The sequence below is a fragment of the Scomber japonicus genome, chromosome 4 (assembly GCF_027409825.1).
Source record: "Scomber japonicus isolate fScoJap1 chromosome 4, fScoJap1.pri, whole genome shotgun sequence".
Taxonomy (NCBI): domain Eukaryota; kingdom Metazoa; phylum Chordata; class Actinopteri; order Scombriformes; family Scombridae; genus Scomber; species Scomber japonicus.
The window spans coordinates 16,925,722-16,938,413 of NC_070581.1; the positions used below are offsets into that span (position 1 = coordinate 16,925,722).

The window sequence follows — 12,692 nt, forward strand, 5'->3', positions numbered from 1 at the left end:
TATTTTTGACTAACGGCTGAAACACATTGGGCATGGACACAACACGCAGGCAGAGCAGAGCAGGATTTTTTAACCTACCAAACCAATTCTGTCTTTGTATGTGGTTGTTTAATTGCCAGCCACGGTTTCCGAAATTTCAAATAGGATACTTTGGAACAAAGCATTTTCCACTTAAATTATTACAAAAATAAGACCTGTCCACCATGGTCATCATCTGGTGAAGATGATACTTTCTGCTTCACACTGGGCAATTGGTACTGTGCCCAAGCACATTCGTTTGACTAGTGTGATTGCTCTGTACCCGTGCCCAGGTCAGCTTGAAGAGGTGTACCCGGGCAGTGTGTGATCACTAACGTTGACATCAGTGATACGACTGTCCCATTAAATTGCTGTGTTACATAAATGATAAGGCTCTAGCTACTGAACACACACCAAGAAGGCCTAAACATACTGAAAATATGTATTAATTCAACAGGACAATTTCATGAGAAATAATATCTTAATATTTTCTTCTGATGCTCAGTTAATAAGAGGTTAAAACAGCCATGCAGGTAATTTTGTTTTTATTTGCTCAGTTTAAAAAAAAAAAAAAAAAATCTAATATTTCTGTTGCCAACCAGATTCAGTGGATATTACTGTAAAACTTCTCATCAGTTCAGGCAGCAGAGATGTTCAAGTTTTTACCGTTAAACAAAATCTTTTAACATCAAGCAGACTAGTGGAGTAGGGGAAGGAGTAGATGTAGTTTCAAGGATTTTAATGAGATGATTTGTGGAAAAATCATACTAAACAAATTATTTAGTATTTAGTATTTACATCTTGAAACGTGTCTGGAGGGGGACCTTAACTTCTATATTTAATGCTCTGTGGGTTATCAACTAGTGGTGTGCACAAGAAAATTGGTGGAAATGAATAAGAGGATGTTTGCATACCATGCATCAAAATAAATATCTATTAAACCTATCTATTAACCCATTATAGCATAAGTTGCTGCTGCAATGCATTCCCCTCCAGCAGAGGACACAAACAAACAGAGCTCAGTCAGTACTTTTTATTTGCCAAACCAACCGCCACTGCAGAGACAAAGGAGAGCTTGATTAGTCAGATCACCCATGATGAACTAAGTCAACTCACCTACTGTGCCAGCTCTGCCCAGCACATATAAAGGCAGGTCCAACAAGCTCAGATTATCCAGGTCATCCGAAGTGGATAAAGACAAAGGTAAGAGACTAGTCATCAAGTTTCAAATCATGCAATGGGTTTTTAAGTCTGTGTAAACCTGCAGATGTTTCTCAACTATGATGACTGAAAGAAGTACATAACTTCTGTGAGACTTTAATATTGACTTCTTTAAATTTCAGATGGAGAAACTCTTGCTTGTAACAGTGCTTTTTGCATCTTGTTATGCAACACAAGGTAAGCATGTCAACTCTGGTTCAGTCAAAACAGAACAAATGGTGGCATTTAATTTGAATAGAGCTAGAGGATTCTGATTTTAGGTGTCTCCTGACTTTAGAGTTTTGATGTTTTGCTTTTCCTCCTTTGCAGATCTTTCAGGCAAGCTGTTTGTCTTCCCTAGACTTGGTGGAAGTGACTATGTGAAACTAGCTACAACTAAAACCACGCTCAACTCTGCGACTGTCTGTTTCAGGTAACTGTGGATCAGAAAGTTTCTCATCTTTGTTTAAAACAATGCATCTTCTCACAGCTGGTCTATTTGTTTAGATTCATCACAGATATCACACAGGGCTACAGCCTCTTCTCTTTGGCTACTCCTGTGCACAAAAATGCCTTTCTTCTGTTTAAGCCCAGAGAAGATGTCATCAGGGTGCATGTTAATGACTTGAGCACAGACTTCCTGTCCTTGCCGTCTCCCCCAAACACCTGGCACAGCATGTGCACTACCTGGAACTCTGACGATGGACTTTCTCAGTTGATGGTGAACGGCAACTTGACAATCAAGAGATTCGTAGCGTCTAAGAAGCCGATCACTGGAGTACCCATCATCATCCTGGGCCAAGACCAGGACTCCTATGGTGGGGGTTTTGATGCAAAACAGTCTTTCATTGGGATGATTTCTAAGGTCCACATGTGGGATTATGTCCTCTCTCCCACTGAGCTCAGAGCCTATGAGAAGGGTGAAAACTTCTCACCAGGGAATATGCTCAACTGGCGAGCCCTGGACTTCCAGCCATCAGGGCTGGCTTCTGTGCATGAAGATCCTGAACATGTTGTAAGATGTACTTAAATACTCTGCTTTGAATAAAGTACATTAAAAAAGTCTTATGATTTCCATGAAAAGTTTATTTTTTTAAAATTACACTAAACTAAAAAAACTAAAACTTAAATGTTTAATCTTTAAAATCAGATATGAAAACTTCACAAAACTGAAACATGGCAGGAGCAACAGGCAGCATATATGACAAATGGTTTATAATGCAGTGGACATCAAATGTTAAGTCTTGTTGCAGTGTTTTGAATCAACTGTGCACATGAAAACAATTTATATTAATGAGCTACACTAATTTATCAGCTAGGAGGCAAACTAGCTAAAAGTTGAGTGTTTCCCTTTTATGCAACTTATACAATAAAACTACTTTAATTTATTTTGTTACACTGATTCATGAACTTCAATAGACATGAAGTTTTTTTTTTTTTTTAACTTAGTATCTGCCCTGACTATCAGCTGGAGATGAGTCCCCACAATGTCTGTAAACACATTATTGTCCCCACAACATAAGTAATATCTGCTACACACAGAGGGGGAACATAAAGTGGACTGAATCGCCTTTTGTGGTTAGATTTATTCCATGCTGCGCTGGCTTTGAAGTAGTTAAAGCTGGCAAATGTGCAGATAAAATAATAGCAACACAATCGGCAACTGTTGCTGTAGGTAGCAATCAACAGATTGCACCTGCAGGAATAAATTTAGGCAAATTAAGCAGTGAGGTCCCTCTGCGGTGTGCAGATTATAAAACTACACCCACAAGATTCTTTTTATGTTGTTTTTCATCAAACATCTTAGTTTCTCTGTAGAGAAATGGTTTGCTGTAAAGATTTGCTCTATAGAGAGAAAGGACAAGAAAAGGTTGATCGGTGGCGCTGACTGCTGGACAAACTGACAATAACAGTTCGTGTATGGGCAAAAATACATATATTATTTCTTCCAGATTTTTTAATGTGACAGTACTCATTTTGTCACAAATACAGGTATTTTAATTTTTTTTTCTGATTTAACTAAGAGTCTCTTGACATAGATTATTAATTTTCATAACAAAAATGACAGCACAGAGCAGCTAACACATAAAAATGATTTACAACATTCACATATAGCATATAATACAATAATGTTGAACCTGAGACGTTTGAAGGGGAAAGCTTGACTACTGTTAAGTCCTCATAAGACATGTTTTGAGTGTGGTGTTGGAATCACTGGTATGAGGACAATGTTTCAAAATAAAGATTGTCTCGTAAATCATTCTCAATATTCCCAGGGTGCAAAGTATGAAAATGCAGGTTTGTTTCAAGTTCAGAGCAGACGCTGGGGACACTGAAGATCCTCTGTCTTGATTATCTGGTCTGATAGCTCTTTGAAACAGCAGAAAGCATTTAAAGGTAGACAGGAAGTGTACCAATAATGTCATGTCAATCCATTAGAAAAAAGCATATTAATCATAGATATATTTATTTTTTGCTATATAGTAGTAATTTTATAATTATTTTATTTGGCTATAAATATTGTGCTTGTAGGTTTATTATTAAATTATCTATTTCACAGTTCTACTTTATATTTATAGGCCTATTGTTATGTATAATGTAACAATTCTCTGTTACCTAATGTACCAGGTGGGATCTTCAAGGGTGTGTAGTAGGATGAAAAGTCAACAGATTCCTCTATGTCAACACACCTTACCGGTTTACAGCTCGTACTTAAATCACGTGATTGGCTCCTTCCTGGCTGGCTGGACATTAAACACTAAACGTGTTTTGTTTTAGGCTACTAAAAATGTCTCATAATTGTAACACATCATAAAAAACAATGTAGAGTTGTTTCAGTTTGACTGCTTGGAAGGACATTTGCAGTTATTATAAATCCACTAGATGGTGCTATAACGTTGCATAAGTGTGGTGGGTAACAGCAATGCGTGAGTTTCTGACACAAAAAGGGGGAAAAGGCTATGTTATATTTTGGGTGACGCTGTTACTTTATAAAGTGGCTAATTGTGTGTGTGTGGGGGGGGGGGGGGGGGTGTAAATCACACGCACGCAGAGACGCACACACATAGGGGGACTCATGTGTTCACGAATGGGAATGCAGCTCATGTGTGTCTGTGTGCGTGTGTGTGTGAGAGAGAGAGAGAGAGAGAGAAACACACACACACACACACACACACAGAATGGGGGGGGGGGGGGGGGGGGGGGGGTCCGGGGAGGTCGAGGCGGTGGGAATGTACTGTGGCTCCGGCTGGGGAAGAGCGAAGGCTGTCCGGCTGATTTCGCAGTGTCTCTTCGCTTCCCTGTTAACCTTCCAGACGGACAGACCCGCATCGGCTGCGTGAGGACTGAAGACTAAAAACTGGAGCTCCACTGCGGTGTCACAGTTACTCCTGTAACGAGGATATCCGATGGTGAGTACATTGCCTCTGTTAAGCTTTCTTTCTTTTCTTTTCCCGCGGCTGTGTTGGGCAACTGCTCTGCTGCACAGTGTTAATTTGTTGCAGGTCGACTAAACCGAAATGCAGTAAGAGGATACAGCAGGGAAAAATGCCAACAGCTGACTTGTACTCCAGTGTTTTCACTGTGGTGATTGCGGCGCCGTTGAGGAGCCTGAACTGTTCTGCAGGACTGCACTCACTCTTAGTCCTCACATTCATTTCCACTTTGTTTAAACGTGACATTTGACGTGAAGCCACGATTGAGAGCTGTGGTATAGTTTGCATGTTGGCCCACATTATTGCCACCAATATCTGCTCTTCAACTGACCTGTTTGGAGTCTAAACATAATGACGTTTATATTGAGCTAGACAGGCCCATGTAGACCCTGATATTTCTGTACATTAGTTCTATAAGATGGGCTGCACATCTCTGCGTTATCAGGGGGATCCGCTGCCAAGGCTGGAGCCACAGCAAGTTGCCCGACGGAATGTTTTACTCCTGGTAAGTTGGTAAAGGCGGTGATGTGTGTCGAGCTGCACTTTCCTCTGCAGCCTGCAGACTCCCGGCTGACTTCAGGCCATCCAGTCGCACAGTCTCTCTATGTGTAGTGTGGTTAAAGAGGCTACATTTGAACATGGAGAGCTGTCGACTTCGCCTGTAGGCAGCTTGGAGCGTCCTGTTATGTAATGCGCTTCGGCCGACCGCCCGCAACCAAACAGCCTGGGCCTACACGTGTGATTGCTAAACATGTTTGTTTGTTTGTTTTTTAATTTGATATCAGGCCTATGTTAGCATTGATGACAAGGGTGGCTTCTGCACAGTGTCATGGGAAACATAACAAAATAAGCATTGCTTTTTATTCCATTGCTAGAATGTTATGAAAAGCATCACCGTTCTCTTCATTTGTGATGCACGCAGGACGGCTGACTCAAATTGCCCCATATGCTGTACAGACATTCATATTCCGAGGCAGTTGCACGCATGTAGATATTGTATATTACATAAGAGCCGCGTGCCGCTGCGTGACCTGTCGTAAAATGTATCAAAGGTGAGTCGAGGACTGAGGTTATTCCTGCTGGAAGCTTGGAAGCTTGGAAGCTTGCAACAGAAGGTGAACTGGCCGCATACTTGCATTATCCCACACTGGGTCATTTGCTCAATCGATGCTCTCATTATGAGATATTCTGATTACACTACTAATGTGTAATAATTGGGTTTGGCTATTACTAGTCAATTATCAGAGATAATTTAATTGAAATATAGCTATTGAGGAATGTTATATTCAATAAAATTATGTGTTTTTGACACAACCCATGCTTTCTATTTTAGTTCAATAAAATAAAAGATGTATGTGCTTGAGCAACTCATATTGCAAGCTGCTCTCCATTGTAAACTTGGCCATGTGTCCTGTTCATGTGTGCCCTTACCACTGTTTGTCTCAGTCAGTCTAGCAGAGATTTGCTTATTAAATTTAGAGGTTAGCAGTGTCCTTGACATGTGCTGCCAGAAGCCAGCCATAGTGAGTCATCAAAGCTAATGGGGGAAGCATGGACAATTTAATCTGGACTGGAGAGCTCTTGATCTTGGATGGTGCCCACTCAGTAGGCCTTTGTTGTCAAATAGAGCACACCCATCCCTGCCCTCTTAAGATGTTTGGGGCAGATTGCAGTGATGGAGTGTAGCAAAGTGCTATCCACCAAGAAGAGTTGTCATTCTCCTCCAGCAGCCCTTGTGATAAATGTTTAAAAATCCAGCAATCAGCAGACCTTTGTTGAAACAGGACTCTCTTCAACTTGGCTTAGTGAAAAAAAATGACCAGCAGCACCTTCTGCATGATTTTGTTGTCACAATCCTGTGTTTTGCAAACAAAACAGCGAATCATCTCCATGGAAATGCTGTCTCGGGCTGCTGGGGGAAGGTGATGAGGGAGAGTGGAACGGACAAGCCATTTACTAGATATTATTCCCTGTCTCTACTATTGATTGTCAAACTCTATGCCAGAGTACATACACATAAAGACAGGCACACACAATGCATTAATGCACACTGTAGCCCCATTAACAGATGCAGTACAACAAATGTGTGTTTTCTTTCATAATGTATCCATAATGATCTTTGTCCTCAGGCAATAGTTCTTCTGGCAATCTCAACAACATCATGTGTATTGTTTGTGTGTTTATCCAATAAAACAGGTGGTCTACAGAGGCACAAGGTGGTGTATAGGGCTGACACACTGACTGTTTCTACAAAGGAGGGCAGCTCAGACACAGACACACCTGTGATACCTCTGGCCAGTCTGAGCTCATGGTGTGTAATCGCTGGGATAAATTAGTGGCCTGGCCAAAGAGCGCAGTGTTGCTACATGCAGTAAAGGCCACACAGGTGAGAGTATCCTCAAATCATACACCACCATGTCTTAAATTGACATTTAGCATGTTCAGATGAAATGCCTGAGCTTCATCACTGTTTCATGTGTTCTGTTTGTTTAGAATGTCGTGGCCCAGAGGCCTCTTTGTAGGCAGAGTGGACGAGCGAAAGACAGCATGGGGAGAACGCAATGGCAAAAAGAGGAAAGACAGCTCGTCACTGTGCAACCCACGCTACATGAGCTGCCTAAGGGACCCTGAGGACCTTGAGCCCCCTAATGCGGCCCCTCAGCATTACCACTGTGGAGCAGGTACCAGTGGGGGTAGCTTTGGCTTGCGCTGTGGCTGGCAGGAGGACCATTACGGGAAAAGGATGGGTGGTGGAGGGGATCTGGCTCTAAAGGCTGTGAACCTGGGCTTTGAAGATGGTGAACTGAAGGGCAGGAAAGAGGAAGAATTAGGGGAATTAGCTGAGGGCAGCTGCAAGACGATGACAGCAGCGGACTGCTGGATGCGGATTGTGTGGGTTTTCCAATCTAAGAAATTTCAGTCAGCCAAGCTTGAGCGCCTGTACCAACGCTACTTCTTCAGACTCAACCAGAGCTCTCTGACCATGCTGATGGGGGTGCTGGTCGTGGTGTGTGGGGTTATGCTGGCCTTCCACTGCATCCACACAACACCTGATGTGGCCTACGTCTCCGTACTCTCTGTGGCTATGGCTCTTTTCTTGGCCATGATGGTGGTGTGCAACCGCAATGGCTTCCACCAGGACTACATGTGGATTGTGAGCTACCTAGTGATCGGGGTGCTGATTGTAGTGCAGGTTTTTGGGGTGCTGATGGTGCATCCCCGCAGTGCCTCGGAGGGAATCTGGTGGACGGTCTTCTTCATCTACATTATCTACACGCTGCTACCAGTCAGAATGAGAGCTGCTGTGCTCAGTGGAGCTGTGCTGTCCACCATACACGTAGTCACCGCATGGCAACTCAACCTAGAAGACAAGTTCATTTTCAAACAGGTGAGTAACAGCAGGAATAATGAATCAGGGCTGAGGGATGTTTGCTCTTATCTACTTATTTGTCTTAGGGTTTTGCAATGTGGATATTCTTCTGTCACAGTATAGTTTTATATTGCAATATCAACAAATATCTATATATTTCTGGACTTTTGGGTAAGAAAGTGTACATGGATAACACAGAGATGACTATTTTCGTGCATTACATACCTGACCAGTCAAGGTACTTCATCACATTGATGTAGAAACACTGTAAATCGAATTTTGCCATAAAGCATTGAAAGGAATGGATCCCTCAGAATAAACAGTATAGCAAAACGTTTTAAATGTAGAACAATAATTAGGTGGAAGACACCTTTTACTAACACCTTTAACACTCTTTTAGTAGTCATCAATTTCACACCATGGAACTAGAGGGTTTCTTCTTGTTTTAAAGTTCAATTCTTGATTTGTCTTTTAGTATCCCAGCTGACACATTTCTCAAACTCATGCTTGTCAGAACCAACTATTATCATCCTACAACTGAGCACAATGTTGTTACTGTATTCACAAGCAGAAACGCCCTACTTTCTCCTCTCATCAATATAGGACAAACATTGTACAGACTCCTCAATCCCTTTTCCATGTCAAAGGTGCTGTACTAAAAGTAGATGGTGCCGTAGATCTCAGCAGCTTTTCAAATGAGATTTTTAATGAGCCTATGTTTTGTGCTGTAGGGCAGCTATTGGCAACTCTGTTGGGGTTTGTGGAAGGTCATCTGGGTTGAATGAGCCCGTTTAGCTGCATTGTGGAGGAATATCATGATAATGTAGCATGGTGCCATTCAGGCTGCAATTCCCTAAAACAAGGAGGCTATTGTAGTAAAATGAAACAGGGTGGGGTGGGATACTCAGATTGTGCAATGAATTTGATGGAAAACAAGATGATTGCTTCTTCGTTTTAGGGGATGTGGAAAAACAATATAAACATAATTAGATATTTATAATGGTTTCAGCTCCCAACACATTGTAAATATATTTCTTCATTACTTTTGTCTAATTATTCCTTAATTTGTACATGCTGTCACCTCAACATTCATTTTCTCATAATGTACAATGTGTTTATGTTAATGACATGTACACTCAGCTTGTATTAGTTTGTACTTAGAGATACAATATCTGTACTTACACAACAGAAGTAATGAACAACTTTCAAAACAATTAATCTGTTGATTACTTTTGTGGTAAATTAGATTTGTCAAACATGTCAGAAAATAGTGACAAAGCACATCACAATTTCCCAGAGCCTGAGATTTTCAAATTGCTTTTTTTCCCCGACAAACATTCCAAAACACCAAGCTGTTAAATTTACAATGATACTAAACACTGAAAAAGAGAAAACCCTGGCTGGAAACAGCAGATGTTTGGCATTTTTCCTTGTCGAGTATTTTTTTAATATAAAACTTTATTTTGCGCCTTTTGATTTAAGAATTTGAACAAGAGACACATAAAATCACACAACCTAAAAAAAATCTATATAAGCCAAACAAGGATAATCTCTGGCAGTTACAAAATTATATTAAACAACAATTAATGATAAGTGTAATAACAATAATGATAATGAATGAAGATCAAGTGTCATGGAAGATTAATTATAGTAATAATGACAATGATAATGATAATACAAACAAACAAATGATAATAATAACAATAATATTAATTTTTCTCCAGAATGTTGGTTTTTAGGTTATAAGTTTAAGAGGCAGGTGGCAGAATGGGGGGTGATCCCAGCAGCACCAAGAGAGAAGTAGGAAATAAATGGTTAATAATCTCAGCTAATTATAAAATTAATTCTCCGTTGATCTTGTACCAACTAATCTGTTTCAGCAAGCCTTTAAAATGTTGTTTTCCAACTACTTATGGTCAGTCCTTTTTACCCTCACAAGAATAAAAGAATCAGGTCATGAACTTGGTAATAATATAAAAATATATGGTTATATTAATAACTCCAGACACACATATGGACTGAACTGTAGTCTATGTTTAGGCATGTTATTGGTTTTCTCTACCAACCATTGCTATTAAGCAACCAGATGAATGTGGAGCCACTCTGAGTAAGGCGATATTGACATAACTCTACTGGTCCATTGAGCTTATGTATTATGTGTCCATGCCCCAGACTAGACAGGGTGACTACAGGCACATTGGTCTGTTGCCTCTATATACTTTAGCCCTGGTTGGTTACATTGGTCTTCTGATGGACCGCTGCCCTGCCTAAGGGCCTAGACCCCCCCCCAACACGATACGTTCCAGTTCCCTGAGCAATCAATGATGGGACATGGGCCTTGCACTGTTCTGCTACAGGGTTGTGTTCTCCCTCTTGGGCTCATGAGCTTTTAATAGAGATGGAGGAAATGACATCAGCTTTGCTCGGGATTGTTTATTCTGAGTTATCAAACTTTTCAAACACATCTGTACATAACTATCTTTAAACAGAGAGAAAATTCTGGGTGATTTTCTTTATTCTTCAAGAAAACAACACAGTGTGTCACAGTCAGTCAGTTTCAGCAGGTGTCTCTCAGTCTGGCATCAAGCTTCTTGCAGTTTTCTGAACACAGAAAGACTCCATTCAGTCTGGCACGCCCTCTATATCATGCACATAAGCTCACACAAACTTTTTGGCTCTTGGCGTCACTTGGCCAGACTCCCTTATCTGGGAAAGATGGTTTCTTCTTCTGGGACCTCATCATCCTCCAGTTTTCTCTGTGTCCCAGCCTTGTTTTTCCCTTATTTGTATTTTCCCTGTGGAGATGTTCATGCAGGATCAGAGCTGAGAAGATGTGAGACCGATGACGGCAAGAACAAAAGGAGTCTTTGTGAAGGACCTCCACGATGAAGCAGGAGGGGAGGGGAGGGAGGGGGGTGTGGAGGTTATGGCGGTGACAAGGGGGTGACCATGACTGGAGAGTGTGAAATAATGTGAGGCTGACGCACCCGACTGTAAAAGGACTGCCAGTCTCTTCTCTCTCTTTTTTTCTCCCTCCACTTTTTTTCACTCTCTTTTTCTCTGAGTCATAATTCCATTTTCACAATATCCCCCTCAGATGGAGTGACCTTTTATTTCACAGCTAAGATTGAGCTCACGCAACTCATGGGGATTGTTTCCATAGATCTTTCTGCTCTGAAGGGCCTCCTCAGACAGCCATACAGAAATGAAGGTGTAACTGCTTTCAGGAAGAGCCAAGTTACATCACTGCTGTTCACTTGAAGTGTCTTCAATGTGCTACAAGCTCAGGGTTCAGTGGGACCTCATTCAATCTTACATATGGTTTCTGCTGTCTAGATTTCAGTGATGACAATGTGAAAGTTATCTCTTACATTGTTATCTGATGAGGCTTAAAATACATTTGCTTGGGAGATTGCCATTGAAAGTATGTTGATCAAGAGATGGTGGTGCTGTCCTTCTCAGAGAAAATCACTACTCACTGGTCATTGGCTTATCATTGGTTCAGACTGGAAAAACATGGCAACTATTCTTAAAACACACAAGTCTTACAAAATGCCTTGTGAATACAACCAGTACAAGTGTAACAGTTAAAATGCTGAGTTGGTTAATAAGTAACCCTATGAACATTGAAGTTTGTTTTATGACAGTACAAGTATAACATAAAGATAATATACTGCACATTCAGTCACAATACAGGATACAAGTATAGCTGAGCTTGTGAAAAATGATGTATTATGGCTCCTTTGGCTCCAGAGGGAGCGTTCAAAGTTTAAAACAAAAATTGGATATCATGTTATTTTAAATTGATTTTGTGACATGGGGTGTGAAAGAGGATGGCATTTACTATGCAGGGAGGGTCAAATGAAAGACACTGTCCAGTTGCATTATGGAAAATTTCAGATCCAGTCTTATAATTTGTCCTCCAAAAAATATTCGAAGGCTATGAAATATATATAATATATTCTTGTATCATCTTTTCCTTTGCTATGTTAAATTCTAATATCTTATAATGATGATATAATAATGTGATGTTATAATAAACAATGTTGCCTATCAGTAAAAATATATATTTAAAATGACATAAAAGTTTTTGGTCAAAACTAAAAGAATCATTCAATGAATAAACCGTTGTTTTGTTAATGATCATTTTAAAATTCATTCTTCACCCGTCAGCATAAGTAGAAGGCTTTTACTCTAACCTTAAAACAAAAAATACTTATTTAGAGCAGTGGTCTGCACAATACTGCACATAAACATTAAAATCTTCTTCTTAATCGGCTAACATTAAAACAATGTTATTAACAAAAGTGCAGGGTGAGTAAACTGTTTTTTAAATTATTATATAACTTTCTGTCATTTGAGCAATTTCAAGTATTTGTAAAATGAGCATGGATGTTATGTTGTGTTAGGTTGCTCTGGCCACAAAAGAGTCAGTTCATTGTTCACTCATCTTCACTTTTGCTCACTGGGATTTAGCACGCTTCACATTTTTAACTGCATCTGGTTTAAAAAGACTGCCACAGACCGCTCTGACAGCTGATTTTGTCGAAGCAGTTTTACTTCCAAGTCATGACAGCTGGCTGATGACCAGCAGCATTTTGATTGGAAGAAACTGCCAATATCCTGTTATTCTTTGATAATGTGAATGTTTTTCTGAGATTTCTGCTTGT

At 40.4% G+C, this 12,692-nt stretch overlaps 2 protein-coding genes across 2 annotated transcripts in view; both read left to right on the forward strand.

Moving 5' to 3' along the window:
- The first annotated feature begins 223 nt into the window (after positions 1-223).
- On the forward strand, positions 224-2,251 carry LOC128357590 (serum amyloid P-component-like). Its single transcript, XM_053317953.1, has 4 exons — positions 224-311; positions 1,147-1,221; positions 1,549-1,651; positions 1,726-2,251. Exons 1-4 carry the CDS (start codon positions 224-226, stop codon positions 2,246-2,248), a joined length of 789 nt encoding a protein of 262 aa, XP_053173928.1. The 3' UTR covers positions 2,249-2,251.
- A 2,183-nt stretch (positions 2,252-4,434) lies between these two features.
- LOC128357787 (adenylate cyclase type 6-like) overlaps positions 4,435-12,692 on the forward strand; it is a 31,766-nt gene continuing 23,508 nt past the window's right edge. Inside the window, exons 1-3 of the mRNA XM_053318157.1 lie at positions 4,435-4,628; positions 6,849-7,038; positions 7,146-8,040. Coding sequence (XP_053174132.1) covers positions 7,147-8,040 — 894 coding nt within the window. The 5' untranslated portion in view covers positions 4,435-4,628; positions 6,849-7,038; position 7,146. The remainder of the gene's footprint in view (positions 4,629-6,848; positions 7,039-7,145; positions 8,041-12,692) is intronic.

Coding starts and splice junctions, on each gene's coding strand:
- LOC128357590 (XM_053317953.1), top strand. CDS start 224: ATGATACTTTCTGCTTCACACTGGGCAATTGGTACTGTGCCCAAGCAC. Junction 1,222..1,548: donor CGAAGTGGATAAAGACAAAG/GTAAGAGACTAG, acceptor CCTCCTTTGCAG/ATCTTTCAGGCAAGCTGTTT. Junction 1,652..1,725: donor TCTGCGACTGTCTGTTTCAG/GTAACTGTGGAT, acceptor CTATTTGTTTAG/ATTCATCACAGATATCACAC.